General features: G+C 42.9%; 1 protein-coding gene across 1 annotated transcript in view; it reads left to right on the forward strand.

Annotated features, from left to right (window-relative positions):
- Positions 1-19207, forward strand: part of LRP4 (LDL receptor related protein 4) — a 70044-nt gene extending 50837 nt beyond the window's left edge. The window contains exons 8-38 of the mRNA XM_077286841.1: positions 2447-2572; positions 2907-3032; positions 3109-3243; positions 4041-4166; positions 4656-4886; positions 5396-5552; positions 5659-5876; positions 5964-6140; positions 6231-6353; positions 7083-7291; positions 7602-7683; positions 7907-8012; positions 8124-8325; positions 8410-8599; positions 9463-9594; positions 9686-9826; positions 9923-10009; positions 10113-10284; positions 10391-10553; positions 10939-11164; positions 11265-11568; positions 12509-12727; positions 12817-12951; positions 13051-13159; positions 13284-13428; positions 13508-13621; positions 14357-14477; positions 14574-14638; positions 14726-14813; positions 15145-15286; positions 18136-19207. Coding sequence (XP_077142956.1) covers positions 2447-2572; positions 2907-3032; positions 3109-3243; positions 4041-4166; positions 4656-4886; positions 5396-5552; positions 5659-5876; positions 5964-6140; positions 6231-6353; positions 7083-7291; positions 7602-7683; positions 7907-8012; positions 8124-8325; positions 8410-8599; positions 9463-9594; positions 9686-9826; positions 9923-10009; positions 10113-10284; positions 10391-10553; positions 10939-11164; positions 11265-11568; positions 12509-12727; positions 12817-12951; positions 13051-13159; positions 13284-13428; positions 13508-13621; positions 14357-14477; positions 14574-14638; positions 14726-14813; positions 15145-15286; positions 18136-18468 — 4904 coding nt within the window. The 3' untranslated portion in view covers positions 18469-19207. The remainder of the gene's footprint in view (positions 1-2446; positions 2573-2906; positions 3033-3108; positions 3244-4040; positions 4167-4655; positions 4887-5395; positions 5553-5658; positions 5877-5963; positions 6141-6230; positions 6354-7082; positions 7292-7601; positions 7684-7906; positions 8013-8123; positions 8326-8409; positions 8600-9462; positions 9595-9685; positions 9827-9922; positions 10010-10112; positions 10285-10390; positions 10554-10938; positions 11165-11264; positions 11569-12508; positions 12728-12816; positions 12952-13050; positions 13160-13283; positions 13429-13507; positions 13622-14356; positions 14478-14573; positions 14639-14725; positions 14814-15144; positions 15287-18135) is intronic.
- Positions 19208-19575: the final 368 nt, after the last annotated feature.

Raw genomic sequence — 19575 nt, forward strand, 5'->3', positions numbered from 1 at the left:
TTTACCCCCACATATAGGGTGTCGGCGTACTCAAGACAAATTGTACAACAGCTTCTGGGGTCCATTTTCTCCTGTTACCCTTGGTAAAATAAAAATTTGGAGGCAAAAAGATCATTTTTGTAGAAAAAATGCGATTTTTTTATTTTCATGGCTCTACGTTATAAACTTCTGTGAAGCACTTGGGGGTTTAAAGTGCTCACCACACATCTAGATAAGTTCCTTAAGGGGTCTAGTTTCCAAAATGGTGTCATATGTGGGGGGTCTCTACTGTTTAGGCACATCAGCGGCTCTCCAAACGTGACATGGCGTCCGATCTCAATTCCAGCCAATTCTACATTGAAAAAGTAAAACGACACTCCTTCTCTTCCAAGCTCTGCGGTGCGCCCAAACAGTGGTTTACCCCCATATATGGGGTATCGATGTACTCAGGAGAAATTGCACAACAACTTTTGTGGTCTAATTTCTCCTGTTACCCTTGTGAAAATAAAAATTTGGGGGCAAAAAGATCATTTTTGTAGAAAAAATGAGATTTTTTATTTTCACGGCTCTACGTTATAAACTTCTGTGAAGCACTTGGGGGTTCAAAGTGCTCACCACACATCTAGATAAGTTCCTTAAGGGGTCTAGTTTCCAAAATGGTATCACTTGTGGGGGGTTTCCACTGTTTAGGCACATCAGGGACTCTCCAAACGCGACATGGCATCCGATCTCAATTCCAGCCAATTCTGCATTGAAAAAGTCAAACGGTGCTCCTTCAATTCCAAGCTCTGCGGTGCGCCCAAACAGTGGTTTACCTCCACATATGGGGTATCGACGTACTCAGGAGAAATTGCACAACAACTTTTGTGGTCTAATTTCTCCTGTTACCCTTGTGAAAATAAGAATTTGTGGGCGAAAAAATCATTTTTGTGAAAACAAATGCGATTTTTTATTTTCACGGCTCTACGTTATAAACTTCTGTGAAGCACTTGGGGGTTCAAAGTGCTCACCACACATCTAGATAAGTTCCTTGGGGGGTCTAGTTTCCAAAATGGTGTCACTTGTGGGCGGTTTCCACTGTTTAGGCACATTAGGGGCTCTCCAAACGCGACATGGCGTCCGATCTCAATTCCAGCCAATTCTGCATTGAAACAGTCAAACGGTGCTCCTTCACTTCCAAGCTCTGCGGTGCGCCCAAACAGTGGTTTACCTCCACATATGGGGTATCGGTGTACTCAGGAAAAATTGCACAACAAAATTTGTGGTTAAATTTCTGTTTTTACACTTGTGAAAATTAAAAAAAATGGTTCTGAAGTAAAATGTTTGCAAAAAAAAGTAAAATGTTCATTTTTTTCTTCCACATTGTTTTAGTTCCTGTGAAGTACGTAAAGGGTTAATAAACTTCTTGAATGTGGTTTTGAGCAGCTTGAGGGGTGCAGTTTTTAGAATGGTGTCACACTTGGTTATTTTCTATCATATAGACCCCTCAAAATCACTTCAAAGGTGATGTGGTCCCTAAAAAAAACATGGTGTTGTAAAAATGAGAAATTGCTGGTCAACTTTTAACCCTTATAACTCCCTAACAAAAAAAAAAATTGTTTCCAAAATTGTGCTGATGTAAAGTAGACATGTGAGAAATGTTATTTATTAACTATTTTTTTGTGACATATCTCTCTGATTTAAGGGCATAAAAATACAAAGTTTGAAAATTGCAAAATTTTAAAAATTTTCGCCATATTTCCATTTTTTTCATAAATAATCGCAAGTAATATCGAAGAAATGTTACCACTAACTTGAAGTACAACATGTCACGAAAAAACAGTCTCAGAATCAGCGGGATCCGATAAAGCGTTCCAGAGTTATAACCTCATAAAGTGACACTGGTCAGAATTGTAAAAATTGGCTCGGTCATTAAGTACCAAATTGGCTCTGTCACTAAGGGGTTAAAAGAAACCTGTCAGCATGTTTTTTACATACGGAGCTGGTGTGTGGGCGCTTGTCCCCAAATAAAATTACTTTTTTTTGTTGTTTAGATGTTAATGAAGAAATATGCAAATCAGGTTGGATGTCCGCTGGTGGCACGTCACTGCCCCCAATGTACCCAAAGCATGATCTGCATATGGCTTCCTCACTAGATTTCTCACGATTTTCACATTGGATCTTTAAAAAAGAATCTATTCTGTACACACTAGCTCAGACACAACTGAAAACTAAAGCCTCCAGAGGGGAAAACAAGTGAAAAAATGCATTGGCCAGAAATGGTGGTACCATACTCCTCATGTTCACACACGACTGCTTGTTCTGAAAAGTCGGATACTTAAGTATATCTGAGCGCTCTAGTTACAGCCCCGTAACGATGTGAGCTGGATTAGCTGGCATATCAACCTCGTAAGCTTGTCATGGGCTTGTTGAACCATTTGTATTGTGTCTACTGTAATGGGAGTCACATTGTGTGTAACCCTCACAGCGACCTCGGTGTGCACAGCTGACCAGTTTCGGTGCGGCACCGGCCGGTGTGTACGACTGTCCTGGAGATGTGACGGTGAAGATGACTGCTCTGATAACAGTGATGAGAAGGGATGTGAAAAAACTGGTGAGTTCTAAAGCGACATAAAAATACTGGGAAAAGTGGGTGGAATTATGTGGTTTAGGGTTGGAATGAGAATGCAAGGGGTCAGGTCAGATAGAAGAATGCTGCAAATGTGAAAACTAAGGTCACGGCAGCCATTGAAGGTCAGTGTGAATGGTCCGGTCAGACATGGAAGGCAAATGCATGAGGTCAGGCCACGCTGGGAAGGTGAGTGTGAACAAGGGTTATGATGGATACTCTCATCATTAGCAACATTATTTATGTCTGGATTTAATTGCAGTTGTAAACCCTTCCCCACCAGGCGGCTCATTTGTATGTAATGTCTCCTCCATGACAGGAGCTCCTCAATGTGCTCAGGACCAGTTCTTGTGCAGTAATGGCCGCTGCATCGGGCAACGCAAACTGTGCAATGGAGCCAATGACTGTGGTGACGGCAGTGATGAGAGCCCACATCAAAACTGCAGTGAGTATCGCTCTGCCAAACTCCTAACTTTCCAGATCGGCGATACATTCTCTGAGAATGTCTATTGCTTTCCCAGGACCCCGAACGGGAGAAGAGAACTGCAACCACAACAACGGGGGCTGTGCCCAAAAGTGCCAGACGGTCCGGGGGCTCGTACAGTGCACTTGTCAGACTGGATACAAGCTTATGATGGATGGTCGGTCGTGCCAAGGTAAAGAAGTGAGACTTGTATACGGCATGTGCCTGTTTTTTGTATTATTGAAATTGCTGAGTTTTAACAAGAGAACAGGGGTAGAATTGATTGGGAGAATGTTACAGGTGGACATGAAGGTGTATTCCAGCCTTAAAAAAAAAATTAAAAAAAAAATAATAATTTTTTTTTAATCCTATCCAATGGATAGGTGATAACTGCTGGGTCCCACAAAGTGCTTCTCCTGCTCTCCCCAAAGCTGGGGGACACCAGGCCGTGTTCTGTGGATCGGTGGTGAGGTCCCCAGCAGTAGGATCCACACCTCTCTGTGAAGGGTTAATAACGTGTTTAGGTGGGAATTGCCCTTTTAGTTATGAATGGTCTCCTCTTAAAAATCAGCTAGCAATGTTTGATCTGAGGGAACTGATTGCGGGGGTTTCCTTGCTCTCTACAGACCATTCACGTACTTATGATTGAGCTGCATTATCGGGCACAGCGACACTTGTACATACAGCAGTGCCTGTGTGATCGCTGCTGTGATGAAACCCTAAATAGTGGAATGAGTCGATCATCAAACTTTTTTTTTTTTTCCCCATACCACCTTTTTAGACACTACCACTCTTGCCCATGCCTTAACTGCAATACCAGAGAAAAGCTCATGGACAAGGAGGCGCTCTCTCAGGGAAAACAAACCCTAATCCAAGCCTGTTCTTAGCTTGGCAATAAATAGAACTCATAGCAAATAATAATCTACCTGTAATGTGAAAGATTAAAAAAAAAAAAAATTTGCTGTATTGTTGTATTTCTGTACCACACAGATGTAAATGAATGTGCAGAGGAAGGATATTGTAGCCAAGGCTGCAGCAACACAGAGGGCGGCTTCCAGTGCTTCTGTGAGTCAGGATACCAACTGCGACCCGACAAACGTAGCTGCAAAGCTCTGGGTAAGATCATTGCCCCTAATCTGTAAACCCCGCTGCCTCCGGAGCTCATCATTTACTCTGAACAACTGCTAAAATTCATCTTGGCCTATGAGCTGCAGGTGTCTGAGGTGGTGGAGGAAGGAGCTGGGCACAGACACACACTCAGCTGCTCCTGTCTGGTGTTTGTTTCTCCAGTCAGAGCTGGATTCACAGCCACACTGCTCAGTACTGCTCTTTAATGTTTTACATGCCGCTTCTGGAAATGTGCTACAAAGACAGGAATCCCTTATGGCGGTGTATAGAAGTCATCATAGCAACTAATTACCAATTAGCCCAGAGACAACTGAAAATTAGAGATGTATTCTGCACTTTCCTCTCTGCAGACCCCAAGCCGTACAATTGCCAGAAATCCTGTTATTCCTCACATACACGCATGACCACATATTATGACCAGTCACATGAAATGACAGCCATTGGTGCTCATGACTCTATTGTTTTTTCTTTCTTTAGGGCCAGAACCAGTTCTGCTATTTGCTAATAGGATTGACATTCGCCAAGTTCTGCCTCATCGTTCTGAGTATACTCTTCTCCTTAATAATCTTGAGAACGCCATTGCCTTGGATTTCCATCATCAACACGAATTAGTCTTCTGGTCTGATGTCACTCTGGATCGTATCATGAGCGCCAACCTGAATGGCAGCAATGTGCAGGAGGTGGTGTCCACCGGGCTCGAGAGTCCAGGTGAGTTCTGCAAACTTTGTAATGAATGTTAATTGGGTCAGGGAACTTCTTATGTCCTCGATTTAATTGCTGGAGAACATTTTTTTTTTTATGTGCATTTTAGCAGTAGTGAGATCTAATATGAAACTGAAGAAATAAAAAACAAAATGCGCATGTACCCTGTAGTAAGTAATTAGTAGTAACACACTAACATGGGGGATTTGGTAACACTATTTTGATTAAAAAAGCAGAAAAGTTATCCCACCACAACGGGGTGTACAAAATCATGAGGGTCTTATCCTGTCTCTAGTATTAAAACCTCACATATTGGCAGCCGACCTCAATGTGAATAAGAGCCGAGCCGGACAGGGCCCCGACTGTTCAGACGCCTGTCCATGAGAAGCTATGGATCAAATGCTTATCTCAGATACTTGTAGCTTTCTTGTGGTCCGAGAAGTTGGTGACCACTTGTATACACTCCTATACAGTTAACTGTATATAGTTTATACATGGTTCTGTTTCTCATTTAGGGGGTCTGGCAATTGATTGGATCCATGACAAGTTGTTCTGGACGGACTCGGGAACATCTCGTATTGAGGTGTCTAATCTAGACGGGACTCATCGCAGGGTCATCCTCTGGAACAACCTGGAGAAGCCTCGAGCCATAGCTCTCAACCCAATGGAAGGGTATGTGGGTGGTATTTAGTGATCCCAATGTGCCATATAATTCACACATTATTTAATTTCTGAATTTTAATACTTTGTCATTTAATCTGCTTATTTGTTACTTTAGCACCATCTACTGGACAGACTGGGGTAATACGCCACGTATTGAATATGCCAGCATGGACGGCTCCAACCGAAGCGTGATCGCCGATACTCATCTCTTCTGGCCTAATGGACTGACCATTGATTATGCTGGGAAACGAATGTACTGGGTTGATGCCAAACACCATGTCATTGAAAGAGCAGATCTTGATGGGTCCAACCGCAAAGCTGTAATTAACCAAGGTTGGAAGCGCATTATTATCTTGTTTCTGTTTTGAACTATTGGCCCCCAACTTGTCCACTTGCTCATATTCGTCCTGTGCTATGCAGGTCTCCCGCACCCGTTTGCCATCACCGTTTTTGAGGACAGTCTTTACTGGACCGACTGGCACACTAAAAGTATAAACAGCGCCAATAAGTTCACCGGTAAGAACCAAGAGGTGATCCGGAGCAAGCTGCACTTTCCTATGGACATCCACACATTACATCCACAGAGGCAACCTGCAGGTGAGCAAATTTAGCCTGGATCCTTCATGTTTTGTTTTTTTTCTTCCAGATTTGTTATGTTAGTGGTTGATTTCCTTTGATTTCCCGCAGGGAAGAACCGCTGCGGTACCGATAATGGGGGCTGCTCGCATTTGTGTTTACCTAGCGGAAACTCTTTTACTTGTGCTTGCCCCACTGGCTTCCGAAAGACCGGATCCAAGACTTGTGCATTAAGTAAGTACTATTATAATGTATACATGATTAATAAATATATGACCCCCGTGCCCTGTTTACGTGAAGAATCGTGAATTGTTGAAAGCTCTGATTTCTAGCCGTGTTGCATACCCTACATATTAATGAATATTTCCAACCAATTCTTATGGCCCCAATGCATTTAAATAATTAATCAACTTTACAAAGTACATACTATAGTCAAATTTTCCTCCTTATGTCCATTTTAAATAAATGTTAGCAAGATGTAGCGGCTAGGGGGAAAGGAGTGTGACTGCAAAATTAAATAACCTGGGGTTCGTTTGTAGTCTGTTGCCATGGAGAAACATAGATCTGCATAGGAGTTCTATACACAAATCTGTATTTCCAAAATTGTGCTTTAGTATTTTAGATGGCTTATATACCCTTTTAATGCTGAATATTAAGTTTATTTGATTTTGGCTTGCATCCTACCCACCAGATTCTCTGTCCTCCAGTCATTGTGGGTAGGATCCTCGTGGGTTGGGTGATGGCATTTTGATGAACGTAGACTTTTGTATAGCCAAGAGAGACTTGTAAATGTGATCCACTTGTAGAAATCCCAAGAAGGGTCCAAGCAGATCATTTAGTGCACTAATATGTGAATCCCGTAGTTTAGTTCCCACCTTAGCTATGAGCTCAAATTCCTGCATTTGCTCTTTATGCCATTTTGAAGCTGAAGAATTAAGATGATGACCTTTGACCTTCGATCAGGTCTTGACAAGTTCCTGCTTTTTGCCCGAAGGACGGACATCCGGAGGATCAGTTTCGACACGAGTGACTTTTCCGATTTTGTCATCCCGCTATCCAATGTACGCAGCGCCGTCGCACTGGACTGGGATTCTGCAAATGACTACATGTACTGGACAGACACCAATTCGGACTCCATCAACTGTGCAAAGTCTGATGGCAGCAGCCAGGAGGTGAGGAGGCAGACTGTATTCTGTAGAACGGATTGCCCTCTGCACTACCATTAATCCAGAAATGATGCTCGTCCACTTCCAGCACAGATTTGTACCTACTACTTTAAGCAAAGTTAACAGATTACGATCTTGTACGAAGTAAAGTTTTAGATTAATCCTTTGATATTTGCTCATTTGATACTAATTAGCTCCCATAAATAACAGATTAAAGGCATTTTGCTGTAATGCACGCTCACAATCCAGTGTCTGCCTATTGTCTTGTAAGCTACAACATTAAATAATGAATCGTTAATGATTTATTTTCCACCAGGTCGTTATAGAGACCAGCTTAGAAAGTCCTGCTGGGTTGGCTATAGACTGGGTGACACGGAAGCTATATTGGACGGATGCAGGTACTGATAATTATTTTATTGCTAAAGGTCTTTGAAAGTTGTCATTGAGTACATTAGTAGGAAGCTAAAATGTTTAGAACTCCTAAATTGTGGTGCGGACGCTCGATACGATTCTGCTGCGGTAATTGTGGCATTTGGTCTACAACTTTCCAAAATGTTAGTTTTGCTCTGAAAGGATCAGTCCTGCCCCCCACATTTGTGGCATCTTGTGTGTCTAATCCAGGGACTGACCGCATAGAGGTTTCTAATACGGACGGCTCGCTGCGCAGTGTGCTCATCTGGGAGAACCTGGACCGACCAAGGGATATCGTGGTGGATCCAATAGGGGGGTGAGAACTTTTCCTGTTATTTGCATCCAGTTTTAATATTTTAGGTAAACCCACAAAGAGTAAAGATGCCTGTATTTTATTTTAAAAAATACAAGCTATTCTCCACCGTAGGTTCATGTACTGGACCGACTGGGGAGCCAATCCTAAGATCGAGCGTGCCGGGATGGATGCTTCTGGACGTATGGTCATAATCTCCTCCAACCTTACTTGGCCTAATGGACTGGCAATTGATTATGAGTCTGAGAGACTTTACTGGGCAGATGCCGGAATGAAAACCATAGAAACGGCAAAACTCGATGGTGCCGACCGCACGGTGAGTAGTTGCTGGAGCGCCTTTCTTTACAGACGCTTTTCACGGACGGAAATGTTATTATTGATGGGTTGTTTTTTTTTTTAGGTCCTTATTGGTACAGAGCTTCCTCACCCATTTGGTCTGACCCTATATGAAGACCGAATTTACTGGACGGACTGGCAATCTAAGAGCATTGAGAGTGCAGATCGAAAGAGCGGTCTGGAACGGAAAACTGTGAGGGAGAATTTGGAGAATCTTATGGATATTCACGTGTTCCACCGCCAACGTCCCAAAGGTAAAAAAAATGACAACAGATATTTGTGCTGTTTAATTGCTTGTTGGAAAAGTCTACAAATATTCTGCCTTCTGGTGCGGGAATTAAAGGCACCAAAGAAAGGCACCTTGTGTGCTGCTTAACCCACTTAGGTCATGAACCTGGCATAACAAGTTGTCCATTTTGTTTGGGGTGTTGGCGAGCTAAGCAAGTAGTGTACGGATTTATGTAAGTCCATGCTCCTTAGTTTCTGCTCGGCTTTCCTTAGCGAGCAGACCGAGCAGGGTACAGATTAATAGAAAATATAACCTTTCTATAAATTGGGAAACCAAACACATAGCCATAAAGACACTGCTCTCAACCGAGCATTTCTGACCTTGCGTTTCATCAGTCTTTGAAAGTCTCAACGTTGTGATACTCGTTGATCGAAACTTCTGACTTGACTTTGATATGTAATGTTTTGTTTTTTTTTCCTAATTCAAAAGTTAAAATTCACAGTTTTGTCTGAGTTTTTGATGACCCTGCAATCTTCATAAACCCTAAGTATGATTTACCTATGATCAGCTGTATTGGGTTTCCCTTCTTTGGCCTCAAATTTAAATAAACTTAATTTTTCATTCAAGTGGTTGTCTGTTGCCGCTCACTTCCGCATCTGGAGGTCGGGAGATGGACCGACCTCTTTTCTTGTCCTGCTGTGTATTGAACGCTGCAATGTCTGGTTTTCCATATTCTTATGAAAGTTTCATTGGCTTGTCATGAAATCAGCCAATGTGTATTGGATGGAGAAATTAGATTATGACCTGGGGATGGGGCCTAAGTTGGTGACTACATCTTATGCATCAGAACATAATGTGGGACATAACTTGGATTTTTTTTTTCCATAGTTCACTCAGCTTGCTCCATAGACAATGGAGGCTGCAGCCATATCTGCCTCCTCTCTCCACACCCAAAAGGCCACAGCTGTGCCTGTCCCACTGGCGTAAACCTGCAAGCAGACGGCAGAACCTGTTCATCAGGTGAATTACAACTCTTGGCTTCATTTTTGGGCAATGTATCCCATAGGATATTATGTTTTTAAACCATTTCTCCTATCACATATATTTTCAGGCATGGACCGGTTTCTCATTTTTGCCAGGAGGACCGACATCCGCTCTGTTTCTCTGGATATTCCGTATTTTGCCGATGTTGTGCTTCCCATAAATGTGACCATGAAGAATACAATAGCTGTTGGGGTGGATCCTGTTGATGGTGAGTTATCCAAGAGGATATCCATGGATAATAGGATAATGGAAATTAGTCGAAATATGAGTGATCTACTTTGCTTAGGATCCTTTCTGTTTGCAGGGTTGGCGTATTGGGCGGACAGTACTCTTCGTAAAATTAGCAGAGCCGCACTTGATGGATCTAATCACCAAGATATAATGACCACTGGTAATGAACCACCGAGTCGCATGTGTTTAAATAGTGTGCCTAAAAATACATTCAACTAATAATTTCATCCACTCATAATAATGGAAAGTTTCTTATATCCCAGGTCTGGTAACCACAGATGGTCTCGCGGTGGATGCCATAGGTCGCAAAATATACTGGACAGACACTGGAACTAATAGGATCGAAGTGGGAAATTTGGATGGCTCCATGAGGAAGGTGCTTGTCTGGCAAAATCTTGGAAGCCCACGAGCAATTGCGTTGTATCATGAGATGGGGTAAGGAAACAAAAAAAAAATGCAATCTTCTTACATTTTTTTTAATCTCTCAAAACTGGGGAACGGTACCCCATAATTGTTTTACATTTATTCTTTTTTCTGGTAGATATATGTACTGGTCAGACTGGGGAGAGAATGCCAAGTTGGAAAGAGCAGGAATGGATGGTTCCGACCGTAAACTGTTGATCAATATGAACTTGGGTTGGCCCAATGGACTGGCAGTGGACAAAGCCGGTTCTCAACTTTTGTGGGCTGATGCGCATACAGAGGTATGTGGAGTCAGTGTCAGTAGGCTGCTTTTTAGGCATATTACCATAATTATGTTGTTTAAGAGTTGCCACTCTAGATGAAATCTTCTCCAAGCGCTGCTGCTTGTCGAATCCTAATGGTAATTTATATACCTGCGATCACGTGCCGCATAGTCTCATCTGAGCTTCTTAATAGAACCTTTTAAAATACATCTGAGACTGTAGTCGGCACATGCCTCATTTAACACCTTATAGTGTTTAGCAAGCTGTAGCACCTAATAAAGATGTCTCCAGGTGTGGACAACCCCTTAAACAATTGCCATTATGGAAGTATTCACAATCGCTGTATAGGTGTCTTCTATCCTATCCTCATTCCTAAATGCTTTTTTTTTTTTTTTTTGTTCAGAGGATAGAGGTGTCTGATCTGATGGGAAGGAACCGACGGATCTTGGTGTCTCCAGTCCAGCATCCATATGGCTTAACGCTCCTTGGGGCTCATATTTATTGGACAGACTGGCAGACACGCAAAATCCAAAGGGCAGATAAAGACACTGGAGCAAATGTTATTGTGGTCAGAGACAATCTGCCAGGGCTGATGGACATACAAGCAGTGGACCGCACTCATGCTTTAGGTTAGTTGCAGACTTCTAGCTCTTTAGAGTACATCATGGTCATCCGTCATCTTTATTTTGTGTGTGGCGCCTCATTTCTCCCTATTTATTTTTTTTATAGGATACAACAAGTGTGGGAATAAAAATGGTGGGTGCTCCCACCTCTGCCTGCCAAACCCTGTGAGTTACTCCTGTGCCTGTCCCACGGGCATTCTGCTGAAGGATGATGGCAGAACGTGCGACCCGTCTCCCGATACCTACCTGCTCTTCTCCAGCCGTGATTCCATTCGTCGTATCTCTCTGGACACCGATGATTACACCGATGTCTATGTTCCCATTAAAGAACTGAACAATGTAATCTCCTTGGATTATGACAGCGTAGAAGGCAAAATCTACTACACAGATGTCTTCCTGGATGTAATCAGGTGCTGAGATAGGGTGGACTTTGGTTTTTTCTCTTATATCAATATCTTTAGCAGTTAATCTTGCAAGAATTCAGTGAATAATCTCGTAGGATGTTCATCTCAGTACTCCTGAGATTGGTCCTCACATTCAGCACCCCCTTTATACAAGCCACTGACCCAGCCTGTCCTTGTATCAGATGGTCAATCATTCACCCAAATGACCCACTTCTTCAGGAGTGGTCGGCCTGACGTGGGTTGGAGAAACCAGACCCATGACAAACGAAATATCGCTGGACCAGTTTTCAACTGCACTCCTTTAACGATGGTCAGATGGCTGTTTGATTAGCGCCAATTACTTTAAAATAGTAAAAAAAAAAAAAAAATACCATTGCTATTCTTTATTGCTCCTCAAAGGTTGTCTCAAGTTGCTAACCACATGGGGGCCAACCTTTGGGACCCTCACTGATCCCAAAACAGGGCTCTGTCTGAAGAGAAAGGTCAACCATGCACAGTTGATTCATGTTGTCCAAACCACGTGCAGCATCATTCTGAACCCGGCTCCATGATTACAGCCAGAAATCATTTTCTCTGCTAGCGACCTTGTGACTATTGCAAAAATTTCTGACCTGGTTACTATTTTTTTTTGCAATCATCACGATGTACCTACCGTACCTCTGGAGCTATTTAGAGAAGCGTCAGTAATTAACCGTTATTAACTTGCTGCTTTGTGGTTCTGTACCCGGAGACGGAAAGAGCAAAACAAGGAAAGTACTACTATTCTCCATCTGGATTACAATGGCTAACGACAAAGCCGAGCTGCTTCTGGAAAAGAAGCAGGAGCGCTTTTTTTTTTTTTTCCCGGCCTGAGGTTCATTTGCCAACTCTATGCCGCCAAGCCTGAAAATAAATAAGCTTTGCCTTTGTTTTGCTTTGTGCTGAATATTTACATTTGCCCCATTAGGAGAGTGGACCTTGATGGAAATGGTATGGAGACAATTATTGGTGAGGGCCTGAAGACTACAGATGGTTTGGCTGTGGATTGGGTAGCAAGAAACCTATATTGGACAGACACTGGCGCTAACACCATCGAGGTGGCACGTCTAGACGGAAGATACCGGAAAGTTCTGATCAACAACAGCCTAGACGAGCCTCGAGCCATTGCTGTGTTTCCAAGAAAAGGGTGAGAATATGTCCACTCTCTAGATTTACTCCTTGTTGGCTGATGACCTCCTGTAGAATACATTGTTTAACTGAATTTCTCTCTTGCAGCTATCTATTCTGGACCGACTGGGGTCATGTTGCCAAAATTGAGAGGTCTCACTTGGATGGTTCTGATCGCAAAGTCCTCATTAATACAGATCTTGGGTGGCCCAATGGACTGACTTTGGACTATGACACCCGTAGGTCAGTAGTCATCAAAAACCGCATAGGTTAATTAAAAGCTTCTCGTATGTCATAGATAGATTTGACATTCAAGTATTTGCCTATGAATTTTTTTTCCAGAATTTTTTGGGTGGATGCTCACTTGGATCGCATAGAGAATGCTGATCTGAATGGCAAAACCCGCCAGGTGCTCATCAACCAGGTGTCTCACCCATTCGCGCTCACTCAGGTAAACATTTTGGGTAATCCTCACATCAAAATGAGCACAAGGAATATTTGATGAGGTTTTTTTTTTTGTCAGTTTTTTTTTTTTTATCCAACGATTTTATTTTCTTATTGATTTTGCCAAACAGGAGGGCCGCTGGATCTACTGGACTGATTGGCAGACAAAGTCTATTCAGAGGGTGGACAAATACTCTGGAAAAATCCCAGAAAGCGTTTTGGGTAACATGGAAGGATTAATGGATATTATTGTGGTGTCTCCATTAAGACAGACAGGTAGGAGACGGGCCAACTCTTGCACTTACTTTACTGAAACTAGTTGTAAACTAAGCACATCCCTTTCTCCGTCGTGCAGGCAGCAACCTGTGTGGCGTCAATAATGGGGGTTGCTCCCATCTTTGCTTTGCTCGAAGTTATGACTTTGTGTGTGCCTGTCCAGATGACCTGGCGAACGAGGTCTGCTCCACCAGTGAGTACCCAGCTTCCTACTAAAGTGCTGTTAAAACCTCTTGTGACCTGTCATTGAGACCCCCAGCAGTATGGCTGAAAAGCTCATTGTACAATTTAGGCTTTATTTTGTTGTTTCGGAGTTACGTTGACTGACCGGAGCTGAATTCAGGGGAGCTACAATGCCAAAGGATACTTTCCGTGAGTGATCTATCGACATAATGCCGAGATACAGGAATAGCTGTGTTAATGGTGGCCCGGAAGAGATCTTTGGATAGTTTGCTTTGATAAGGGACAAGACCCCCATTCATGTCTGAGGTCTGGATGTATTTGAAAACCCTTCATCTTTCCGAACACGTCAATTTTAGTAAACCCTTTTATTGCACATTATATAGAAGATCATTTCTTTGAACTCTGCATTTTGGCGTTTCTGTTCCTCTCAAAAAATGAATGAATAACTTGACAAATGGACACTTACATTTTCCTTATTCTAGAGACATGCCCCTACATAGTCCAAACATTGCTGATACTATTGGACAATGTCAGATGCTTCTGACACAATCACCCACGACTTGACCTCAAGATCATGATGGGTTTCAATTGCAGTGTGATAAATCCACAATCTTGCCTTTTATAATTGAACTCTTATGTAAACCCACTTAAAAACTAGACCCCAATTTCTGAGTTCTTGGGTGTCTCATGTATATACTGACTTCCTATTTTGGTGTCAAATAATAATTTCCATTTTATTTTTCAGCTCCTGGATTTCTACCATCACCTCCGCATCCAACAAACATTAGCGAGAAGATCTCTGGCCCTTCCAGTCCTAACATCCAGGGTGAAGGAGCAGACAGTACACCTGGGGTGACAGCGGGAAGGTAGGAGTATGGTGTGATTTATGGCAGATGATTTTAATAAGGTGATTAAAGGTTTCAGTACTCCATCAATCCTTATTTGTCACATTTATCTTACAGTTGCTCAGATGTAAAGGCAACAAAAGGACTGTGCACCCACAATGGAGCGATCCCAGCCAGTGCAGGTACGGGGAGGGCCTAGGCCATAGCAATGTACATATTTACATGTATGATAAAATATGTCCTTATTGAAATTTTTCCTATGAACCCAGGAGATAAACTGCGTGTACCTCACATAATTGCTGGATCGCTGTCTCTTTTGTGCCTGCTTCTTCTGATCTGTGCTCTGCTGATTTACAGGTGAGCGCATAGGTTTAAAGGGGTGATGAGGACGGGGTACATATACAGCTGGATTCATGGTGCTTTTATACTCTGTCTCTTATAGTTGTCTGATTCAGAGGGACAATGATATGTAGGGTCAGCGGTCTAATGCAAAACCTGGAGTGGGCTGCAGGCTAATCCTGTATGGACTCTATGTAATGGTAGCTCATATGTAGAGACTGAAAGGTTAGGATGGATAGGAGAAGCATCTGCCAACTGTCCATGTGGCCCATAAAGATCCTGTGTTTAAAATGCAAATGCATTTAATTTCCAAATGTGAGGATTTCATACACATTTCTTTTTTTCCAAGGCATCGTCGGGCAAAGCTGTCAGACCCGGCAATGGGAACATTGACCTACAGCAACCCATCCTACCGCACGTCCACCCAGGAGGTGAAGATTGAGGCCGTGCACCGGCCAGTAGCTTGTCACCTGCAACGGCATCGCAAGGAGGTGAGCATTAAATAAAGGGCGTCCTGAAATGATGGATCCATAGGGTCACTTTGCCATTTGTTAACTTACAAGTATGCATCTGACCTTTTCTATGTTGCCCATCTCATCCCCCGCAGCACTCTTCTCCCTCTGAAAGTCTCTCTCCTTTCCTCTTCTGAGGTCTTCTGCTACCTGCAGGTATTGGTGGCTGCTGCACGCGGTTGACTCTTTACATTGGTTTTAGCTTTTGTAGACTTGTTTATCAGATTTATGAAGGATTCGTGTGTATTGGGGTTCACATTATGAATGGCATGACTCCTTAGTACAGCCCTCTATTGTGCATCTATGTAGTAACTGGTAATGCTCTTCTCTGAGCTGAGGTATGTCTGGAAACCATTGCTTTAACCGTGTGGGCATGCTCTGTAACTAACACATTATTTGCCCCCTTATCGAGCACTATCTAAGTGAGAGGAGGAGTTGACCATCATAGAATTTATCTTGCAGCTATCATGGTCTGTTTGTTTTCTTTTTCTTTTAGTTTAATCTAACAATATTAAATTACGATAAGATGCTATGAGAAATTCTATAGAAACTAGCAGCCATATATCACAAAGACCTGCAGATCACACTGGTGTTAATAGTTTCCTTTTGCTATGAAAGAAGGAAGGATCCACATAGCATATATTTCTCACACAAAGGGGCTTAGTAGGTGAGGTGGATCCTCTAAGCACAAGGTCCGGGTGGGCACGCTGTTCGTGCACCAGATGGGTGAGGCAGACAAGACAGCAGAGGTACCGAAGGCCTTCGGTAGACGGGTGACGTCCTGAAGACTGCAAACAGAACTCCGATGTAACTAGAATGTCTCCATACTATGGAAGTGGCAGACAGCTAGATGACCAGGAACCAGTAGAAGACAGAACTCTGGAGTAAATGGAAAGTCTCAATACCATGGAAGTTACATGCCGACAAGAAACGTCCTGGAGACTGCAGACAGAGAACCATGATGCTGGAAACTGCAGACCGACATGAGATGTCCTGGAGACCACGGGCTGTTAGCGGTGGTACTGAAAGCCGCAGATGGGTAACTGAGTGACTGGTAACCACAGGCAGCCAGGAGACATCCTGGGCACTGAAGACAGGAATTGTGCACAGACAGTCTTTCTAGAAAGTCTTAAAACCAAGACACAGGTGTGTGTCTTAGGAGGCCTTATACAGGCCTAGAAAGATCAACACATGGGAGCACACCGGACAACTTACAAAGTCTCACATTGAGCACAGCAAAGTTTAGCAGACTGGGGTGTAGGGAGCAGAGCCCAGACCCAGAACAGGTGTGTAACAATATTTCGCAATGTGGAGCCTCTCTTAGCAGTTTGTTCAGCTGATTTGCTATCTTTCCTAATTCCCCCCCCCCACCTGAATGTTCCTTAGAAGAAAACAGTAGGCCTTTTAAATTCAGTAAGCCCGGACCCATCTATATACTGACATCTGTTGGGGAAAAGTCAGGAGGCCCTCATGTACATCAGCTTCCTACTCCTGCCAATATAGATTTTAATGCATATGGAGGCCTGTATCAGTTCAGGCTGGGGGAATGGCCAGTTACTCTTCATGGTCAGTATAAAGTGAATTCTGTCTTCTAAACACTGCAGATAAAGAAATCTGGATTTTTTTTAACTTTATCGTACAAGATTTTTTTTTTAGTTTCCTTTTACCCTGTATCATTTGTTGTAGATTATGTTATAACACAGTCTTCTACGTTTTATATTGAAGTTTTTGATTGTTTTCTCTTATTGCTTGAGTTATGTTTTGGTTTTTTTTTTTCCTCGCCAACTTACTAGCACACACCTAGGTTTTAGGATAGGTCATCAATATTAGATTCTTGGGGTCCAAATATAGACACTCTCAGCTCATTAGCTGACCAAACTGCCTGTGCTCCCTGCCAGCATTCACGTCGGTTTAGTCACTGCTGGCTCTGAGTATACAGAGTGGCCGCTGTTACCGTGCCCCAGGCTCTGACTGACAGCCAGCCTCAGTCAGTCTGGGACGGTCTTGCGCTTTACAATAGCCGCTCTATACTCTGAACTAGCAGTGACTGAACCGCCACCACCCCATGACTGAAACAGAATGCTTGCGGGTAGAATAAAGTTTTTTTTCCCAGCTGCGTGCAGGTTTCGGGCAGCATAATAACAGTTAAGCTGCAGGTTAACAGCTTTATTTCTGGTCACAGGTTCCCTTTAAGTTTTTGGAATGAAGGCTAGACGCAGAATCTTATGAGGCTACTAAAAAGTAGAACTGCATGTTTTGTACAGCGTGTCAGCCTTTCATACAAAGTGCATGCAACACGGGGGAAAGTGACCTAAGAGATCAGGTTCTCGTCCTGGGTAATACATACCAAAGAAATGGAGCAGCACAAGAAATGACCTGAAGAAAGGAGCAGGAGGTTTGGTTTATGAATGAGGTTATGTTTGGATTTTAGCAGCCTGATACTTCTGTTGACTGGGAGATGAGCTGCAGCTGGATGGTCAGGCAGTAATTTACACCCCACTTTCTTCCTTGCTTGTAAATTGAGTGTGTGTGTATAGAGGGGTTCAAAAAGTTGGCTGACCGCTAACTAATGCATGTGGCCGGCTTTAAATAGTTGGCAAACTATAGTGCCTTGGAAAAGTGGAAGACCGTAATATTGGGTGGGTTGTAGCACTGTGGATAGCATTGTATAATTAGGAAATCTATCTGTGCCTGGTCCAAGGTTGGTATAAGACATTGGTGAAGTTGATGCATCATTTCACATTATACCATGGCTGCCTCATCTTCTACAAAAAGGACTGTGCTTTGTCTTCCTTCTCAGCCATTCTCCATCTTTTTCATTTTTGCAGGCTCTCCCTGACAATGGATTTACCAAAGAGAAAATCCGAATCTTGGAGGGCTTTGGCTTACTCTCTGGGGATGAGAACGAGTGGGACGATCTCAAGCAGGTGAAGCCATCTCGAGGCAGCATTCTCCGGGACCATGTGTGCATCAAGACCGACACTGTCTCCTTACAAGCGAGCACGGCCTCTCTTGACCTGACAGAAACACAACAACTGCTTCAAGAAGAGCAGTCTGAGACGGGCAGTGTCACTCTTCCACCCAGCCCTGAACGAAGAGTCTCCTTACCAGATACCGGCTGGAGGGGAAGACACTTACCTTCCACTGAGAGCGAGGTGTGAGGCACCATAGAACATGAGAAATGGAACTGGGGGGACATAGATTCTATGTACCCCTCCCCAGTACTACTCAACTAATCAGGAGTCTACGTATCTTCCTTGAGCGCTTGACTCTGCTTCCTTAGACTTGGACAAAACTGGACTCTTCCGAGGTCTGACTGAACACATGTGAAGGGCAAGACTTGTGGTTACTTGGTACATACCCTCCTGCATGTGTCAGTTTTTGGCTGCTGCATTCATCTTGTCCAATAGAAGGGTGAAGAGTACACAGATCAAATGTCATGTACCAGTGGTATTTGTGTAGCTGGAAACACAAGTGTCATCTCCACAACATCCACGCTTAGTGATTTATGGACGCATAGCATTGCCTAGCATTCATGATTTGGACAATACTTCTGTGGTTTTGCCAAATATCGTCGTCCATCGTCTGTGCCAAGATCACCCAGGAGCATAAGATAATGACTCATTTCTTCTCTCGTGACCAGTGAATTCAGGAGAAGTGAACATGGCTCTGCAGGCCCTGTCAGCACAGGAAGGGTTGCGCACTGATGCTCTTGCGGGGTTTTAAAGATAAAATTCTAATTTTTTTTATACTAAGTCGGAATAAATGAAACTCTCCGCAGCAAGTTGTTTATTTTATAATGTTTTTAACAAGGATTTCTGGATGTTATTTTCCCCTATTTTATTTAACCTCTGTATTTTAGACTTGTTGTGATAACTTAATATAAAATAGATTTTCTTATCTGGCGTTTTTTTTTGTTTTTGTTTAAATAACTTTCTTACATGGGTGCTGTCACTTCACTGAACTTTGCATAAAGCAATAGTACAAGAAAATATTCCCAAAATAGGTGTCAATAGAGTTCAAATCATCTTCACCACGAAAAATCTATTTGCGTAAAAAACTTCTCAGAGAAATCTGTTTCTTTTAACACTTATGAGTCACTTCTACCACCCAGACTTCTGAACTCCTCATTTACTCTGAAAATACTGCTAAAATCTGTCTTTTTAAGACCAGATGGACTACCAGCTCACCCAGAGGTCAGTTTATAGCTGCTTATTAAAGTCTATGGATGGAGGTGCAGACATAGATTATGCTGCTTTCTAGTAAGC

This window comes from Ranitomeya variabilis, chromosome 2, assembly GCF_051348905.1.
Source record: "Ranitomeya variabilis isolate aRanVar5 chromosome 2, aRanVar5.hap1, whole genome shotgun sequence".
Classification (NCBI taxonomy): Eukaryota; Metazoa; Chordata; class Amphibia; order Anura; family Dendrobatidae; genus Ranitomeya; species Ranitomeya variabilis.